Genomic DNA, 21,209 nt, shown 5'->3' on the forward strand with positions numbered 1-21,209 from the left:
GTAAGGAGCATCTAAGTTGCCAATGAGCCGCGCGGTCCATCTGCCTCTAGTTTCATTTTGTCAAGAGAATTGCTAATAATCTAGGGTGCGTTGCCGTTCTTCACGAGCAACTACCTCCCTTGGCTCTTCTCCCTTGCGGTTGTATATGGTTTGACGCTACTTAGCAAGAAGGACAACGGGGATCACTCCTGAGATCACCATCACGGTCAGTTCAGAGACAGTGCGGTACGCAGATGCCACCTGCTTACGCTTACGGTATACCTCATTGCTAAGAGCGTCAGCCCATACCTCTGCGCCGTAGAACAGGACAAACTGCGTTGAACTCATCAGGAGACGTCGCTTGCTAGACGTAGCACCCCCGATATTTGCCATTAGTCTCGCTAAGATGTGTTCGGTCGTAGGCCTTATCTGGATGGAGTCGAGAGGCTCTCAAATAACCGTCTAGTAGCTTTTCCCGACTTCTCGACTTATAAAGAGAAAATACTAAAAATACTGATATGGATATTTTGTGTGAAACAAAACTTTATTAAAATCGGTTCAATGTCTATCTATCCGTCTATCACATGAGAATTACTCCAAAACTATTCTGTGGCTGTGAACCGCTACATGTGCACCGTGTTGCATCATTTTGTGTTGGGTTGGGGGAACGATGAAATTGTTTCACATTTCTTGAGTCCAATTGGTGGTCCCTGAATCCATTGCAAGCATTTTCGCCTGACTCTTTACGGAAAGTCTAGCTTATGTGTTGCCTTCGATTGCAGGTGACGCAGCTTCTACAGGATTTTTTTCGCGAATTTGGATATTACCTTGTCTGTTGTTTAAAATGGATGAGAGTGCAATTTGTAGAATGTTTTTAAAATCGTGATTTCTCAGAAAAGAAATAACGTATTGTTTGCATCTGAGTGAAATTATGGGGTGTTTCCAACGATTAATTATCTGAAATAATAAAAAACTTGTTGTTTCTTTTTCGTTGGTGTGGATATTTATTCTTGCAAATACCGATATTTCGGGAACCATTTGTTCGTAGAAATGAATTCGCAAGAATTACCTACTCCTCGAAGTTGGAGGGCTTACGAATCTTTTCGCGTCCCTCTTCTCCTCTGATCACAGGACGTTCAGAGACGCTTTTGTCAGTTGTAAAATGTCATAGAGCGAGATTCAAATAAGGAATCAAAGGGCGCGTTGCCTAGGGTCAAGGGCGGAAAAATGGAGCTAAAGCATCACTTTTTTGTTAAAAGAATGCAGCAAATTTGTGGTGACGATTTTTTTAAAAACCTTATGGTGAAGGAATTATGAGGAATATTAAAATGTTTGGGCTAAGTTTTATTATAGCCATACATTATTCGCCACTAGAGGCAAAATAGATCAATTAACATTTCTTAAATGGGCTATTTTAAATCAAAGCTTAAAACGTGTCATCATAGGGTCAAAGCTCTTACTGTACAAGACTATGATCTTGCCGGTGCTTATATATTCCTCGAAGACCTGGGTTTTTAACAAAAAAAATCGCCAAATTAAAAACGCAACACCACCAAATTGTTCCCCAAATATCGATATATAGTGAATAAAATAGTCACTATTAACGACGGGGACGGTGTTGCCATTTAATTCCTTAAATCATTCGCTAGAAACACCGCGAACACACATTCATTATAAAATTGCGAACTTTTGACCGTTTTCGAGAGAAGAACCCTCCGAAGAATTTTTTGTCCCCTACATGAGGATGGACTATTCTGAATCCTCTTTAACGATAAAATTTATGAGTGATACCACGACCGCCTCCGTATGGGCGAGGATGATTCAACCTGGAAAGTCTATAAGGGCCATATCTATGGTAGACGAAGAAAAAGAACACGTGGCAAACCCTGCCTCAGATGGAGCGACGGTGTAGGCCAGGATGCCAGACAGTCGATTTCACCCTGCCTTCGGTGATAAGCCTTTGTATGAACCACTTGTTCAGTAGCTCTGCTCCCACTTTGTTTGCCGGGCAGACAACGATCCATAGCACATTTGGAATGCAGTTATTCGATATTCAGTTTGAAATAGAACGTGCTAGGATATTTAGCGCCGATACGCCTACTGGTGCGCATAAAAAACAATAATTCATGATAAAAGTTGTCTTCGACTATACCTCGGGACATCTATAGTTGGTATTATAGAATCCCCACTAGCGTCAAGTTATTGATAGATGCTTATCAATATTCTTCAAATGTGGTTTCAGCTTTGAGTCGAGTATTACCCCGAGGCATTTTAGGGGTGGATAATGTGTTCACCCTTTTGTTATAAACACTATCTCCATTTTATGTTCAGAAAGTTCCAAGTCAACGGTCTGTTTAGTTACTCTCAATCGCAAGGGTGCCAAGGCACACCCTGTGTTATAAGTTTTTGAAAATTTGCCTGGATCGTAATCCAGTTGTCACTCTCTTGAAGTAGTCCGTGATAGCACTCAGGAGATGGTTTGACGCTTTTGCCACGTTGAGAACGTCGACAGTATACTTCATGTTCGTAAGGTTCAACGCATTTTTAATTTTGGGGGCCACCAACGATTGACCTCTCCGCCAACTACCAGACTGACAAGCCACCGCTACTATTAATTATTCGATGTAACCAATTATGATTCTTGTTTTCAGCAAGCTTGCTTATTATAATCAAGAGACGAATTGGTTTGTCAGCTTAGTCGGTTTAAAAATCAGTACCACTCTTTGCCATTTCCATTCTGTGGGCGAACCATTCTCCTAGGCAACCTGTGAACACTTGTGCGATCATACTATGTTAATTAGGAATACGACCTTAAACCGGAACTGCGTTATTCTGGGCTTTCTGTTACATCTAGAAATTTATCTGTTACTGGTGGTTGTTTGCCTCCTGGCTCACAAACAGACTTTTCGATTCCTGTTGTACACATTTCCCCTTAGTGATGATCTCGTTTAGGTTCTTGCGCTTATGCGGTATGTAGCCTATTCACCAAAGGATGGTTTAACATTGTTTATAGGCGAATGTCTTAGATCTACACTTACTATGCCAAAGTGATATAGTGGATTGATAGACTTTTCATGTAGTGCGTGAAATCGTAGTTCTCTGATGTTCAGTATTAGACATTTCCGCTTGATTGGCAACAGATGGATTTATTGGATTCTAAAGACCTCTTACACATACCCCATCATCATCATCAGCAGCGCAACAACCGGTATCCGGTCTAGGCCTGCCTTAATAAGGAACTCCAGACATCCCGGTTTTGCGCCGAGGTCCACCAATTCGATATCCCTACGCCATCCGTCCATCTTAGACAGGGTCTGCCTCGTCTTCTTTTTCTACCACAGATATTGCCCTTATAGACTTTCCGGGTGGGATCATCCTCATCTATACGGATTAAGTGACCCGCCCACCGTAACCTATTGAGCCGGATTTTATCCACGGTCATGGTATCGCTCACAGATTTCGTCATTGTGTAGGCTACGGAATCGTCTATCCTCATGTATGGGGCCAAAAATTCTTCGGAGGATTCTTCTCTCGAACGCGGCCAAGAGTTCGCAATTTTTCTTGCTAAGAACCCAAGTTTCCGAGGAATACATGAGGACTGGCAACATCATAGTCTTGTACAGTAAGAGCTTTGACTCTATGGTGAGACGTTTCGAGCGGAACAGTTTTTGTAAGCTGAAATAGGCTCTGTTGGCTGACAATAACCGTGCGCGGATTTCATCATCGTAACTGTTATCGGTTGTGATTTTCGACCCTAGATAGGAGAAATTATCAACGGTCTCAAAGTTGTATTCTCCTATCCTTATTCTTCCTGTTTGACCAGTGCGGTTTGATGTTGTTGGTTGGTTGGTCTTCGGTGCTGACGTTACCACCATATACTTTGTCTTGCCTTCATTGATGTGCAACTCAAGATCTCGCCCCGATTGCCGCCTGCTCGATCTGGATGAAGGCAGTTTGTACGTCTCGGGTGGTTCATCCCATGATGTCGATATCGTCAGCATAGGCCAGTAGTTGGGTGGACTTAAAGAGGATCGTACCTCTTGCATTTAACTCAGCATCACGAATCACTTTCTCGAGGGCCATGTTAAAGAGGACGCATGATAGCGCATCCCCTTGTCGTAGATCGTTGTTGATGTCGAATGGTCTTGAGAGTGATCCTGCTGCTTTTATCTGGCCTCGCACATTGGTCAGGGTCAGCCTAGTCAGTCTTATTAATTTCGTTGGAATACCGAATTCTCTCATGGCTGTATACAGTTTTACCCTGGCTATGCTATCATAGGCGACTTTAAAGTCGATGAATAGATGGTGCAACTGTTGTCCATATTCCAACAGTTTAACCATCGCTTGCCGCAGAGAGAAAATCTGATCTGTTGCTGATTTGCCTGGAGTGAAGCCTCTTTGGTATGGGCCAATGATGTTTTGGGCGTATGGGGCTATCCGGCCTAGCAAGATAGTGGAGAACATCTTATAGATGGAACTCAGCAACGTGATACCTCTATAATTGCTGCACTGTGTGATATCTCCCTTTTTATGTATGAGACAGATTATGCCTCGTTGCCAATCGTCAGGCATTGATTCGCTGTCCCATACCTTGAGCATCAGTTGATGAACCACTTGGTGTAACTGGCCGCCTCCAACTCGCCGATGTTCTGGTTGTTCAGTAGCTCATCAAAGTACTCAACCCATCGCTCCAATATGCCCATTCTGTCGGAAATCAGATTTCCCTCTTTGTCTCGGCAGAATGAGCATCGAGGTGTATAAGGCTTCATCCTGTTGTTGGTAAAACTTCCGCGCCTGGTGCGATTGCTCCCTGTACTTTTCTAGTTCACTGACTTGTTGGTTCTTCCAGGCTTCCTTTTTCCGTCTGTGAAGTCGCTTCGCTTGGCTGGGACGAAATATCTTTATAGCCGTATCAATGATAACATTCTCCAGGTGGTTGTGAAGATCATTTGTTGATGCTTCATCTCCAGGTCCTCTGTTGACTGCGGTTATTGCGGCATCCATTTCCCTCTTATAGGTGTCGTGGAGGGCTGTGTTATGGATGGGTTCAGTGTTAACTCTCACCTGATTGTCAGAGGGGATTCTAGGTGGTGTTGTTATTCCAGCTCGGAGCACGATGACAACGAGATACACATACCCCATGCTCACAAAAATAAATGAATTTTAAAGTTTTTTTAAGTAAAGATTACAATATACATGTTTGTACCTTAATATTAATGAAAAATTTTTTTTTTCTTTTGCAGCTACTATACCGTCACTGCTCCGGGTACAATTCGTTCAAATACTCCGTATAATGTATCTGTTACAACACATAATTCTGATAAGCCAATCAAATGCAAAATTGATATAACCGGCCCAGATTACACTGATTCCCAAACAGTCGAAGTTGAACCGCATACAACACAAATCGTGCAATTCAATGTATGTATTCAACATATTATGACCCGCGAGATTTTCTTTGCAAAAAAGAAACAAAATTATAATTTCTCTTTCAGGTACCTAAAATTCCGAGTGATGATAATGAATACAAGATCAAAGTCGAAGGATCTGGAGGAGCAGAATTCAAGGAGGAGTCTGTTTTACGTGTAGCTAAGAAATATAACTCAGTTCTCATTCAAACTGACAAGGCTCTCTATAAACCTGGCGACTTAGTTCGCTACCGTGTTTTAGTTTTGGATTCGGCAACTAGACCAGCGAAAATCACCTCTCCAATTGATATCCAGATAACTGTAAGTTTGTACGATTTTGTAATTCAAATTTTCCCATATTATGTAGTTTACTTCTGTGCCGGATGCCTTGTTATAGTTTTAACTCTTCTCCTTTTGAAATCTGGGATTCTACTTCATACTATTTTTTTTTTATACTGCTCTTCGTGAAAGCAATCCATGCTAGAATAACCAACCTGCCTGGACCCAAAAGAGTATTAGCAACTGAAGTCAAAGATATTCAAAATGCCCCTCGTCCCCGCCTCTCGGGTAACAACTTTCAATTTTTACTTTTCAAAGTTGAATTTTTGTGGTCTTGGAACTCGATCATAGCTTAAAGTGTAAGCAATCAAGAAAGTTCCACTGTACACTACTTCTCCTTATATAGATAATCTTGAATTGACCAATAACTTCTCTAATCTGCCGAAGACAAAAAATAGTCTTCCAAGATGACTGATGAATGGGTCGCCCCAAGGGCACTTGACGGAGAACAGTAGAGGACGAGTGCAAGCGTCTCTGGAGGTCGTAAGGGGAGCTGAAGAGCATGTCAGGTAATTGCGAGCGATGGCGCGTAGGTGTGGTTGATGCGCCACCAAGGAATGAAAACTTAGTTGTCTTACAATATCCCTGCATACGTAACAGCATATCCACATATTATTAACCGCCTTCCATCACAATGAAACTTGATATCATGGGTTGTTAGTTGACCCGTGTCACAACAAAACTGATCTCGAGCAACTGGCCTAACAATGAAATGATCTTCCCATGTCACACAGGCAGCGACTGAATCTGGATGAAACAAGGTTTTTGACTACCGAAAACTGAGCGATTTATGAACCTAAAATCGATTCTCTCAGTCAATGATGTACTGCAGCCTTAAATTTACTTCATCTATCTGTGCAAATTGGCAGTCCACATCGATCGACGCTAATCTAGCATCTACCGTAGTGTTGCCCGCCCTGTTCTGAGCGCTGTCCGACTACTAAAGACAATAAACACCGCCCCGCGGTGTTATGTTCGATAAGTGAGGGTGTTATCTCTGATTGCGTCCGAAATGGGAACATCCGCATCAGCATTTATTGATTTGCTGTTAAAAATATAAACATAATTAATTTGATTTTTTTTATTCTCTCAAATTTATTTTTATTTCTCCACAGGATGGAAAACAAAATATCATTAAACAATTGAAGAACATCCAATTGACAACAGGAGTGTTCTCAGATGAAATCCAACTATCAGAACTGCCCGTTCTGGGAAAATGGAAAATAAACGTTGATATCGATGGTGAAACCCGAGACAAGGAATTTGGTGTAGAGGAGTATGTACTACCCAAATTCGAAGTTATTGTCGATGCTGAAAAACACGCATATTTCGAAGATGGAAAAATTCGCGCTACAATTCGAGCCAAGTAAGACATAGCTTTAAATGAAAGCAAGACTAGGGTTTCTTTACGTTTTCCTTTATCTACAGATATACTTACGGAAAACCAGTAAAGGGAACAGCAGAAGTTACTGTCGCTCCCAAACATTCTTACATGTTTGCATCAGGCGCTGCCATTCAGGGAGAAACTAAAAAAACAGTGCCCATTGATGGAAAAGCTCCAGTTGAATTCGAGTTACTATTCGATAGGAAAAATGACTGGGATAAACAAATGACGGTTACAGCTGTAGTCGAGGAGAAACTTACCGGAAATAAGCAAAATGGTTCAGCAGACGTAACAGTACATCGAGATAAATATGAAATTCGAGGAGAGGATATTTCATATACTTTCGAGCCAGGCAAGCCAGTCACATTCAAAGTATGCAGGCGATTTTTTAAACATTTAAGAATAAGCTTGATTTCAAGTAACACTTATTATCAGGTTAAAGTTATACAAAAGGATGGAACGCCTGTTCGCGACTCTAAACAACCACTCAAGGTCAGCATCTCAAGAGGATACAATGAACCTAATACAAACGAAACTGAGCATCAATTAGACGAAAATGGAGAGGCTGCATTCAGTTTGACATTCCCCGATATTGAATTTGTTTCACTCATTGTAAGTAGAAACTTTGCAATAAGATCATAGAAAGAGAAACATACAATTTTGTGGCTTTATTTCAGGGAAAATATGGTAATGTTGAAAGTCATTTCGCTCACTTACGGAAACACACTGAAGTCCTAAACCCACCAAGGCCGTTTTTCCCGCCCCACGATGAACAAACTCCATTGAAAGCCCAAATTAAAACCGACAAGTAATATACAAAAAACATAAAAACATATTAGTTCTTAGAAATTTTACGATTCTCAATTTTTCAGGCCTAGTTTGGATAAGGATGTAGAAGTGGAAGTAACATCGAGCAAGGAGTTAGATCATATTTCATACCAGATTATCGGAAAAGGGAATATCCTTAAATCAGACATCATCAAAGATGTAAGACGATCTAAATGCATATATCTGTGTCCGTTATTCATTGAATTTTTTTATATTTTAAGCTGCCAGACAAAAAACGCCACACATTCACAGTCAAACCCACCATCGAGATGGTACCAAACGCCCATTTGTATATTCAGTCAATCAAAGACGGCGAACTTTTGTGGAGCGAAACAATAATGGATTTAGGAGAAAACCTAAAAAATCAGGTATGTATTTTTATTTGAATCATTTGTAAACGAATTTAAGGATGATATTCTGTTCTATTTCATAGATCAAAATTGAAACAGCCGAAGAAGTCAAGCCTGGCGAGGATGTGAATATTAAGGTGAAAACTAGTCCGAACTCTTTCGTTGGACTCCTTGGAGTAGACCAAAGTGTTTTATTGCTTAAACAAGGTGTGTAGAGTCAACCTAATCAGCATTTAGTTAATTTTTGCAATTGATAATACTCCATTTTCGTGACAGGTAATGATTTGAGTAAAAACGATATCTTCAGTGAGCTCCGCTCTTACGAAGGCTACACTCATTACTCTCGCTACGGAAGTCCTGGAAATCAAGCTGGTGTAGTTACGTTCACAAACGCTAATTACACATTGCCACCACGTAAGTAGTAGATTTTAATAGTTTCATATAATCCACTGTAGAAAGAAGATTCTCTACATTACTTTGAAAAAAAAAACGTTCTACGATTATGTTTTCGAAAACGCAAAACAAAATCATAACGTCGATATCTTTATTTTCTATATTTTCATTTTGTACACTTTGAAATTCAATATAAAGCGTTCGAGCTCCCTCCTGGCGTATTTTACGATTCCGCAATGCCCATATCAGTTTTGGAAACTGATGCGGACTATGCCCCAAATGGTTTAGGTACACCTCAAGTTCGAAAAGAATTTCCAGAGACATGGATATGGGATCTAAAGAAGACAGTGGGGTTCGTCCAGCTTAATGTCTACTATCATTGCTATTAATCGCATTGTTTTTTGGAAGGAACTGACCCTGTTTTGTCTGCTTATTGTCGGCATTTTAATAATATACATTCCCTTTTTGATTTTTTTTTTTTTTTGCTTTGAAAACAGAATTCACTTAGATGCGTGAATGCAACTAATGAAATTAAACCGTTTTAAATGGGTTGAGGTAAAAAGTATGGTCATTGTTCTGTTACTGGAAATTTCGTAAATTTATTATTGGAGAAGTGCATTCCTAGTTATATTCAAAATCGACGGCTACCATCTTTTGTTAGAACAAAATCATGGGCGAAATTTGAACAAATTATTATGACTTCATAATTGCACTGCTGAGTTGATGGGTTCAAAGAACTTAAAGAATCAAGTTCACTACATTACATTCTACTGAGGATAGATTATCAAAGTAGTAGCTACCATAATTACTGTAAAATTTGAATGCTTTCTGCTTTCAACGAAATTTTCACGTGTATTTTGTTCACTTTTCAAATACCTTATACCTTAATTGGTTGTCCTCCTTTCACCATTTATTTATCATAGAATTATCATTGTTTAAATATGCATATATGTTCAAGCTCCTTACAAAATACCTAGCTTACATAAGAATACCTGGTTATCTGCTCTCATAATTTACTCTTAATTTACTACTTTTTTCAATAAATGTCCATAATTCATCTTCAGCTGCCTCATCGGATGAGAATTATTTTCGACGGATGAATTCCCCTCTGAAGAGTTGAAAGTCACTGAGATTAAAATTTGGTGAAATATCCTCTGAATGTTAACATTGATGAACATTTCCATTGTAAAGATGGCGCTAACTGCACTCTTTAGTAGGTAAATGTTATACATTTTTGCCAATGGCTGACTCGGCAATTCGGCTTTCTGCGGTTTCATAAAGAATGCAAATTCATTTGAGATTGAGATGCTACCGAGTGTATTCCTAATTAATTTCTGTTTTTTTTTTTTTGTAAATAAAACACATAATTCCAAGGGAACTGTAATAGTTATTTTATTCGGAATATTTTCCACCGCTTTCTACACATTTTTGGCATCTTTTTGGTAATTTGTGAATACCACGCCAGTAGAATTCTCTTTGGAGGTGAACCACTCAGTGAGTCATTTTCGCAAATTTTCGTAGGAGTCGAAGCGCTTCTCAGAAAGTGCTTGACCCAACGAAGCAAATAGGTAGTAATTCGATGGGGCCAGGTCTGATGAGTAAGCCGCATGGTTAAGCACCTCCCACTAGAGTTTTTCCAGCGTGTCGCAAACGACTTTCGACTTATGCGATGGTGCGTTGTCGTGGAGCAAAATCACCTTCTTCTGTCTTTCTTAATATTTTGGTCGGTTCTTCGCAATCGCTCGGCTTAAATCTTGCATTTGTTGTTTGTAACGAACGGCGTTCAAAGTTCCACTAGGTTTCAGCAGTTCAAAGTAGATCACACAGGTCTGATCCCACTACACACACAGCATGACCCTCCGATCGTAACGATTTGGTCGTGCAGTCGATGTCAATGCTTCACCTGGACTCACCCACGATTTGTTGCGTTTAGGGTTCTCCAAGACAATCCACTTTTCGTCGGCCGTAACAATACGATGGAGAAAAGACTTCCTTTTCTACCGTTGAAGCAGCAATTCACACGTCACTTTTCGTTTCTCCATTTGTCTCTCGGTCAGTTCATGCGACACCCACTTTCCACGCTTCTGAATTTTTCCCATGGCTCGCAGACGTTTCGAAATTGCTTGCTGTTAAACTCCCAACGTATCTCCAAGCTGTCGTTGCGTTTGCGTGTTGTCTTCATCCAATAATGCTTGCAATTCGGCGTCATCAAACGATTTTCGCTTGCCGGAGCGTGCCGCGTCGTTCAGGTCGAAATCTCCATTTTTGAATTGTCAATACCACGTTTCACATGTTCGAAGTGTTAATGCACGATCTACATAAACTTCCACAAGTTCACAGTGGCTCTCGGACACTTTTTTTCCTTGATTGAACATGAAAAGCAATGCATGGCGTATATGCTCGAAATTCGGTACGAACGCCGACATTTCTTTACGTGCAATAAAAACTTGCTGGAGGAGCTTTTTGGGGAAACATCAACGCAGTTTAGACACTCGACAACAACTAAACAAAATGACAGGTATGTGTGACCAACCGGAACAGAAAGTATAGAATGCCATCTATCGAAAAAAAACCGGAAAGTAATTAGGAGTACACCTGGTACATGCACGGTATGGAATTTTCTGATTTTTTTCTCAATATTTGTTCCGTTCAGTAACAGAGTAGGATCGATGCGATACATAAAGTATTCTAGAAAAAATCTCTCCCCTGTTGCAAAGTTAAACAGAGACTGAAAAGTTCGATGCCTATATAAGAGGCGGAAAAAAAATTAACAATTATTAATAGTCCTCAATTCAATGTTGATTTACCATTCAGTGGGTATTGCACCTTAGTCTGCTATTTTTTCGATTTAATTTTCAAAATTTAAAAAGAATGTCCCGATAACAACGAACTTTTCTTATTCAACCATTTTATTTTCAGTGGAATTTTATTTGAAAAGGAAATTTCATAAAATAAAAGCCGTCTCAGCGCAAAGTTCTAGATGGTCAAGCTCTGAAATAAAAGTTCGTAAAGACTTCCCAGAAACTTGGCTATGGAACGAATTGATTTACGAAGACAAGTGCGTTTAGTTATATTTTGATTATCCGTTGAAAATGCATGGCGTGGAAATTTGCACTAAATTTGATTTATTATAGCGAGAAAAACAATTCATATTAGGTTAAAAGTATTAAGTGTTGCGGCTTTCACTATGTTTATGCACTTCGGTAGCGTTTATGCTTTAATGGGGAAAATTGGAGTTTAGAAAGGAGCCGTCTTCATCATACTAATATACATACATCTAAATAAAGAGAAGTTAGCCGTCTTAAATCCTTTACCAATAATATTTCCGTTCGATTGGATTCTTATGTCCAACACACTTGCTTTAAATTATTACCACTTCTTGTGACTATCATTTTATTAATATTTTCTAGCCGTGCTATATGTAGAGGATAGATTCTCTATTTCATTAGAGTCATTCGATACAGTCGATTCTGATAGCTCAATCGCGTCAAGTGCCCCAGAGATAGAACTTCGGAAGGAATTTCCCGAAACTTGGGTCTGGGAAACATTTGATAGGTGTGTTTTGAACTGTTTTTCCGTTGACTACCTAACAGTACTTAGTGGTGTTCTCAATAAAAACACAGCATGTCCATATACGTAGGCTTTTTAGCATTTTAAAATAGATATTGGTGATTTGGTTTAGAGTCAAAATTCATTATTGGCTGTTTTATAAGGAGCAATATGTTTGAAAATTATGGCTGAACGTTGACTATATACGATCTTGGTAATTGTTGCAATTATGGAGATCTTAATTGGCTTTGGTTTCTATATTTAGGTAGAAAATTTGGATACATCTTTCACTTAAAATCTTCAAGACATCAGATGGTAGAACCGTAAAAAAAATCTATGAAAGTTTAGGAATTGTTACTTAGGTGAATGGATTTCAGTACGATCATGTAAATACTCTAAGCACAGGACACTTTTTCAAGACCGAAGTGAATAACATGTCTTTCTTAATTGGCCACACCAAATCCTCTCTTTATATATATATTTTTTTAATTTTTAATCTTATCGTAAAGTTATAACCAGAAACCCGTCCTTGGAATACACAACTTACGCATCCACGACATTCTCGCCTGAGGTACTAACTACGAAAAGGATGAGAATTACAAACGCTGCTTCGAAAGTCGAAGTAGTGGAAGTTAGGAAAAATTTCCCACAAACTTGGATTTGGAGTGATTTTAACGATTTTGGGTTTGTATTGGAGAAAATATTCAATCATTGCATCACGTAGTGAAACGGATATTCAAAATTAGCTTTTCGCTCTAGTCTAACTATTTTAGATGTAGCACATAAGCTGCTCTACTTCTCAAATCTTTCTTTTCCAAAACATAGAAATTTCACTATTAGATTTTTCCTTATGTTAATAATGCAATCACCCGGCGTCCACAACTTCTGCAGTCCTATCAAGAGGAGGACCAAGATAAATAAGAATTTAATTAAAAGTCGAAATAAGTTTATCTTCCCCACAATTATGCATATTTCGACAACTGTTTGCCGCCTTTCTCAGTGCCAGAATTAAAATGAGGAAAAAAATCGAGAGTTTTCCTATCTAAGCTTTTTGCCTCTCGAAAATATTTATGGGATTTATAAATCTTCATACTTTCGGCCACACTTTTTTCCTTATATTCTTTATATACTTTACATCCTCCTTGATAATGGTAACGAAATACACGATGGCATCTAAATAATGTTTCCGCAGTTTTTGCATCAGCGCAAGGGAGACTTTGTAAACCTCCTTTGATGATGTGCAGTAAGCTTCGCGAGTACTACTTATCGTTGAAAAGTCCTCTTACGTTTGTCGATCAAGCTGTGGACATGCATTCAATCAGTCAACCGACTTCCACATTGTATTTGATCTCTTTAACCAAGACCTTCGAGGATATAGGGAGTGTTAGCATCCGATAAATTATGAGATTGAAAAAGGCGACTTCTTATACTGGTAAAGATAGTTCAATGTGCTGAGGCTGGGCCATTCGGTATCCGTCGGTTTTCTGTAGATCTTTAAATCTAATATTTTCTGATTTCTCCTCACTAATATATCTAAAAATTGTAGCTCTCTTCCCTTTTTCATTTCAATGATGAATTCTATATTTTGATGTAGTCTGTTGTCTATATTTTGATGGAATCTGTGTGGCAGGATTGACAGTGTTTTCTACACAAATATCCATATAATTTTTCCAAAATTTCGGCGTCAGACCCGCTAATGCTATTTGTTTCATTCAAGACCGTAACGGTACACTAGGAGGCAATGTGGTCAGCATTGCGCTCGTATTTTTTTGCAGACTCTTATTCGACTCGTTTTCTTCGCAACTTGAACTCTGGTGAGAAACTTGTCCCCCTGTGCCTAATATCACATGCCATCACATATTACACGGTCAGTCAAAACAACGCCAGACTGATTGTGTAAACGGAGTAATTTATAAGACTGCCGATTTTTTTTTAAATTTATCTGTCTGGCTCAACATTAATTGACTGATTCCAAGCTGCGTAACACATCGTTCAATAAGTCCCGGGACTAACTATGAAAACAACATTTCATCGGCAAAATTCTTTATTATTCATCAACATAATCTCCTTCAAGGGTTATACAATCATTCCAACGCTTCTCTAACTTTTCAATGCCATGTTTGTAGAACGATTTGTCTTTTGACTCAAAATGAGCCTCAATAGCAGCGATCATCTCCTCATTTGAGCCAAATCTTTTTCCCTGGAGCATTTTTTTGAGATCCGCAAAGAGCCAGCAGTCGCTGGGGGCCAGATCTGGCGAGTACGGAGGATGAGGAAGCAGTTGGAAGCCTAATTCGTTGAATTTGGTCATCGTTTTGATTGACTTGTGGCGCGGTGCGTTGTCTTGATGAAAGATGACTTTCTTCTTCTTCATGTGTGGGCGTTTTTTCGCTATTTCGGCCTTCAAACGATCCAATAACACCATGTAGTAGTCGCTATTGATGGTTTTTCCTTTTTCGAGGTAGTCAATGAAAATTATACCATTCGCATCCCAGAATACGGACGCCATCACTTTGCCGGCCGACTGTTGTGCTTTTGGACGCTTCGGGCGGCTTTTACCGGTCGTACGCCATTCAGCTGACTGCCGACTTGACTCCGGAGTGAAATGGTGAATCCATGTTTCGTCCACTGTCACATATCGAAGCAAAAAATCCTGTTTATTGCGAGTAAACAGTGCCAAACAGCTCTCCGAATCATTGATACGTTGTTGCTTTTGTTCCATTGTGAGCAAACGCGGCAGCCATTTGAAAAAAACCTTTTTCATAGCCAATTTTTGGTGCAAAATAGTAAATGCACTACCAGTTGATATGTTCACCATCTTAGCTATCTCGCGCACTTTCATTTTGCGGTCACCCATCACGATTTTCAATACTTGCTTGGTGTTTTCGGGAGTTACTCCCTCATTTGGCCGACCCAAATGTTCCGCATGATTTGTATCAGCACATCGAAAACCACCGACAAATGATTGTTTTCGAAGGAGTAGAGTCCGGATAACGTTTTTCAAGCCATTGCTGAGCTTGAACAGTGTTTTTTCCCCATTAGAAAACAATGTTTTATCAACACACGAAACTCGTTTTGGTCAATTTTTTCACGATTGCAAAGGTAGCGTCAGCTTAACCACTATAGCTTTCTTGGTTATGTTTCGAATTACATCAAATTTTGACACATCTTATCTGAAGGCTAGTACTTCTGAACCTTGGTATATAAATGGCATTATTAGCGCCATTTCTACGCTAGTCCCGGGACTTATTCAACGATGTGTTATATAGTAGGTCCATCAGATGAAGACACATGCTTTATATATAAAGATATGCAAAACGTTGTTTTCTCGCCTATAAAAGTACAAGTCTTGGATAGGGAATTAAATCCCTCATGTACTCGCTTTCTTCTTTGTTGTCTACTTCTTTTTGAGAGTTGGATTGGCTTTTGCTGAGCAAAAGATCTCGCGGAATCTTTAGCGCCCCCATTAACAAAAACCATGACCAACAATGAGGTTGGGTAAAGAGAAGGTAAATAAAAATAGCAAACTAACTAGCTAAACCAAGGATGTTTTAAAAGCAGCTTGAAAAGGAAATATTTTTAAATTAAAGTTCACACTTTGAAGCTCACACAAAGTTGAACGATCAGAGATTCTGGTATCGCATTGCAAATATGAACAAAGTAATTGTAATTGTAATAATCTGTCAATAGTAAACCGGATAAATTATTACCCCAATTTCAATCCACTTTATAGCCTTCGAATACTTCATTACATCGCCGGCAGATTATGATGGGGAATTAAGTACTGATCTTGATATTCGATTGAATGAAGATATTTTGGATAGTACAGAAGTTAGAAAGGAATTCCCTGAGAGTTGGATTTGGTATTCCAACAATACACGGTACAGTTCGGTTATTTCTCAATCCACGACATTTTTCAAATATTGGTCTTTGTTGTTTCCAAGGGTAGTTCCTCTTCGTGATTCACATATAAACTTAGAAAATCTAAGTTTATGGTTTGTAGCTCTCTCTACGCTAATCGACTCTTCCCTATGCTATTTCTTCTGTGACTAATCATTCATTTCCCAACTTTAGGGGCTAATTCTGACTTGCCATTACTATAAATTTCCAATTGTGTTTAATTGATACTATCACTTTTCAATTAAAAATTAATTAATGAATTATCATTATAATTGACCACTTTGAATTGGCAAAACACGTACTTCTTGCAGCCTGTTATTTAATGAATATTTCTACAGGCATTTGTTAACGCCTAAATTTAAAAGACCAGCATCGTCCATAACTTTTCAATCGAAATACAAATAATTTAATTACGTTAGAATAGTGTATATGGTAAATTGTATGAATATATACCGTTCAATTGGCAAGCAGCAAAATTTTCTCTAGTACTTTTCACTCCTTGCGTTCTCTCTACGAAAACCCATTGAATTTAGTTATTTAAAAAATAGAATGCATAAAAATGATTTCCGATATTAGCAGACGGCTCCTAGTCTTTGATCCGTTCCAGCTAAACCAAACCCTAACTCTAACATCACCACACCCTCACAAGAAATTCATGCACCATTTTTTTAAATGCTTTTACGTTGCATTGCAGTGAGGAGAAAATATAGAGGAAGAGTTTTACACAAAGCCCTGCATCTAACTCCAACAATTGATACTCAAATCGATACGCCTATTCGAAAGGAATTCCCAGATGTGTGGCTCTGGGGAAAATTCAAACCACCACAGTCAGTAGATAATGATAGAGCAAATTCGTTGCTTAATGTAATCTGTATGTTCTTGATTGCTCCAACGCATTTCGCTTTAATTTCCACAAGATATTAGCATACAAGTTTTTGTTTGGTTGTTATTTGTCAATATTTTCCAGCACTTGCCCGTGTATATAATCTTTTAAATTTGTTAATTTGATTTCCTGAAACCTCCCCTTTACCTTTGATATAATGAATGATAAGCGAATGAAACCACCAAACATATTTTATTTATCACGTCTCCAATGATGTTCAAGCGGTCCTTAGTTTACACGCTTACATCAGTTAAGATCTGAAAATTAATTGACTCAATGATAGGATAAACAATAATGAACACATCAATTCAGTTTTATATTTTAAGTTAACATGTAGCCGCAATCCCCTCCCTCGTACACTAAGATGATTTTCCCTGAAAGTTACCTCCCTTGAAAATATATATCATATAATCAGCGTCGCTCCCCAATTCAGGGCAAGACGGAAGATTTAACTTTTAAAGTGTCTATATTCAGGGTGCGGCGGCATAACTTCCTTTTTTCAAAACTCAATAAAAACTATTGTATGCATCGGGAAATATTTATTTATTTTTTATAATGTAGGTACATGTCTAAAGTTTTTATTTACATTGTTTTGAAGATCAAATCTGTTAGGTGACGTCCCCCATTCTCCATACATTGCGTAAACCGATTTCTGGCGTTTGTCATGACTCTTGTTAGCATAGCAGGTGTTATGTTGGCAATTTCTTCTTGGATGTTGGTCTTCAAATCTTGTAGGGTTCTTGGACGGTTCACATAAACACGGGATTTCAAAAAACCCCATAGAAAAAAATCACAATGGGACAGATCGGGATAGCGTGCCGGCCATTCCAAATCGCCTCTAATCAAAACAGCCATCGATGCTCTTGAAGTGTGTGCTGTTGCACCGTCTTGTTGGAACCAAGTGTCCCCCAAATCCAAATTTTCTATCCGTGGGAAAAAAAATTCTGTAGCATGTTTACATACCGGTCCGAATTCTCACTGTCACTGTAACATCATTTTCCTCAAAAAACCAGGGACCAATAATTCCAGTTGAGGAAATTGCACACCACACTGTGACTTTGGGTGAATGCAAAGGCTTTTGATGCAATTCTTGAGGGTTGGTGTTAGCCCAGTAGCGCATGTTTTTTTTGTTAACCGAAATGCACGCTGTTGCAATAACCGAACATCCGCTTGAAAAATAAACCTCAACGGCAAAGGCACGCTCCTCACTATTCCAACGCATGATGGCGACTGAACCGTGTCGGGACAAAACTTTACAGTATCCCCTCTTGAACGAGACGACTAGCACTCCGCTATGACATCAACTAACTGAGTGGCGCGCATTTTAAAAAAGGAAGTTATGCTGCCGCGCCCTGTAGTTCGTATTATATTATTAGAGACCCTAAAAAATATGATATATACAGATAATATTAATAGTTAGGAAAATCAAAGATATCGTTTATAACAAAACCAAACCATTTTCTATTATTCCTTATTTTTTATTTGATTTTCTTGTAATTAATTTTGTTATAATTTTTAATTAATGAATAATCACGAATCCACAAGAATTTAAAATTTGGGAAATGTAAGTAAACCAATTCTCCAAAAATTTTCCGGTTCCTGTTCACTTTTTTCAATATATTTGTTTTGATTGTTATTTCTTTCCCACATTTTGCTTTTCAATGAAACTATGTTTCAGTTTCACACTGAATGCTGGGCAAGTGATACACTTACAGCAGCGGAGATAAGTACAAAGCCAAACATAATACATCCATGATGACCAGGATTCGAACCAGGAGCAACGAGGTCGAAAGGCTAAGGCTATACTCTCTTAACCAATTAGTTGTGGCCTCGAGGCAGCAAGAGATGATCCAAATTAAATGTGTCGATACAAAAAACACCCCCAAGATCCTCCAGCCTTAATATCCTAATTCGCAGAAGTTGATAACATCGTACGATGTGTGTGTGTATGGTGGGGGAGAAGCTTCAGCTTCTGAGCACTCAGGCCGTGTTGGCCCATTGTACTCGCCACCCCCGTCTAACGGAATATTCCGGACTCGTTAACGTATCGCAGGATTTCCGTTAGTGGATGTGATGCTACCCGTCGTAATTGGAGAACATCGGCACCCAAGATCTGATGCCTGATGCGTCCATAGGCGGGGCATTCACATAGGAAATGCTCCGTGGATTCCGCTTCCTCATTACAGGAGGGACACGTATCATCTTCGGTAATTCCTATTCTGAACATATGCCCAGCTAGTGAATTATGGCCTGTCAGAATGCCCACAATACACCTGCAAGTCCTCCTGCTTTTCGACAGGATAAACTTTGCGGTACGTATGTTGGGTTCTGGCAGGAAAAGTTTGGTGTGTCGCTCTGCCACCTGTCATTATGGGAAACTTGTTCCCAGTTTTTGAAAACAGATTTAGCCAATGCTACTGATACCCCAATTGCTGGCTCCGGTCTTGGCATAGGGGAGATTGACCCCTCTTTCGCTAAAGCGTCCGAGATTTCATTTCCCTCTATGCCACAGTGACCAGGTACCCAGAGTAGTTCCACCGTATTGAATCTAGACATAGAGTTCAAACGGTTTCTGCATTCCTGAACGATTTTCGAGGTGATCAAAGGACTGCTCAATGCCCTCAGTGCAGCTTGACTGTCACTGCAGATTGCGATGCGCCTGCCCTTCAACCGCTCGTCAATCACCCAGTTTGCCACCCTTAGGATCGCATAAACTTCGGCTTGAAAAACCGTTGCATATTGTCCCAAAGGAAAAGCCCACTTCTCGTTTTTATTCGAGAGGTAGACTCCGGCTCCAGAACCCTCCTCTGTTTTTAAGCCATCCTCTGGGTCTTGCCAGTCCCCTCTACGCTTCAGCGTAACTACATATCTTCTACCAAACAGATGTATGGGGACACGAGAATCGGAAGGCATTGTAAGAACTGGATTCAGTCCTCCCAGTAACTCTTCCAATGCTCTGTGCCCCCCACATCCGTTGTTTTCCCATAGATCGAATCGAATTAGCCTATGAGCTGCTCTCATTGCAGTGCTTTGAATAAATATATCCAGGGGCTGCAAATTGAGTGGTGCATTCAAAGCTGCGCCGGATGTCGTGCTCATGGCACCAGTGATACCCAGACAAACAGTTTTTTGCAGTGCGTCTAGTTTACGGTGAAAACCTTTTTGTCTCACCTTAACCCACCACACTACGGATGCATATACGAATATCGGCCTAATGATGGCAACGTATATCCACATTACCACATGAGGCCTGAGTCCCCATGTCGAGGCAAAGGTCCGTCTGCACACCCCATAAGCTGTGAGAGCTCGTTTCATTTTTACCTCTACATGTTTGTTCCAAAGAAGTTTTTTATCTAGAGTGACCCCCAGATATTTCACTTCTTCGGAGAGTTGAAGGGTAGTAACCCTCATCTCAGGGAGACAAAGTCCATTCAGTTTTCTCCTTTTTGTGAATAAAACCATTGTGGCACTAGCTGTCTATCAAATCAACGGCACGCTGTATATTCCTACACACTGTTCCAAGATCCCGATCAACAGCAAGTACAGCCACGTCATCAGCATAAACTTGAGCGTGTATTGGCAAATTTTGCAGTTCGCATAGCACAGAAACGGCGAAAGCACACCTCCTTGGGGGCAGCCCTTCGTTGCTTCCGTAGTCAGGTAGCGATCGACCCCTACCTCAACGCACAACAATCTTTGCGTTAGCATAGCATGGATCCACTTAATTAAAGCATCATCAACACCATGTGCTCTGGCGGCATCACAAAGTTTTTGAAAAGGCGCACAGTCAAAAGCCCCTTCAATGTCCACGAATACCCCCATCGTGTACTCAGCATTCAAAGTTGCATCCTCTATCTTTGTGACCAAAGAATGAAGAGCAGACTCACAGGACTTTCCACGTTGGTAAGCATGTTGGTTTTCACTAAGTGGGTGTGACCTAAGTGCGTTCCCACGAATGTGACGCTCCACCAGTCTCTCCAAACCTTTCAGCAAGAATGAAGTCAAGCTGATCTGTCTGAAGTTCTTTGGATTAGAATAGTCATCTTTCCCAGGTTTCGGTATGAAAACTACCTTAACCTGTTGCCAAGAAGAAGGCACGTAGCCCAGAGCAAGACATCCTCGAAAAATATTTCTTAGACGTCGCTCTAAATGCTCCATACCCTCCTTTAGCATTGCCGGATAGATGCCATCAATGC

General features: G+C 39.7%; 1 protein-coding gene across 28 annotated transcripts in view; it reads left to right on the forward strand.

Annotated features, from left to right (window-relative positions):
* The window catches only part of LOC119657979 (CD109 antigen-like), a 103,819-nt gene that overhangs the window by 27,125 nt on the left and 55,485 nt on the right, over positions 1–21,209 (forward strand). For 20 of the 28 annotated variants that reach the window (XM_038065366.1, XM_038065373.1, XM_038065242.1 and 17 more), the window contains 10 exons: positions 5,223–5,400; positions 5,475–5,708; positions 6,842–7,092; positions 7,155–7,482; positions 7,546–7,722; positions 7,788–7,918; positions 7,983–8,097; positions 8,160–8,306; positions 8,372–8,495; positions 8,565–8,702. In XM_038065366.1, coding sequence (XP_037921294.1) covers positions 5,223–5,400; positions 5,475–5,708; positions 6,842–7,092; positions 7,155–7,482; positions 7,546–7,722; positions 7,788–7,918; positions 7,983–8,097; positions 8,160–8,306; positions 8,372–8,495; positions 8,565–8,702 — 1,823 coding nt within the window. Of the gene's footprint in view, positions 1–5,222; positions 5,401–5,474; positions 5,709–6,841; positions 7,093–7,154; positions 7,483–7,545; positions 7,723–7,787; positions 7,919–7,982; positions 8,098–8,159; positions 8,307–8,371; positions 8,496–8,564; positions 8,703–8,879; positions 9,034–11,600; positions 11,740–12,091; positions 12,237–12,739; positions 12,915–15,963; positions 16,112–16,824; positions 16,958–21,209 lie in introns of all 28 variants that reach the window. The other 8 variants (XM_038065320.1, XM_038065359.1, XM_038065352.1 and 5 more) reach the window with 8 other exon arrangements.

The sequence above is a fragment of the Hermetia illucens genome, chromosome 1 (assembly GCF_905115235.1).
Source record: "Hermetia illucens chromosome 1, iHerIll2.2.curated.20191125, whole genome shotgun sequence".
NCBI lineage: Eukaryota > Metazoa > Arthropoda > Insecta > Diptera > Stratiomyidae > Hermetia > Hermetia illucens.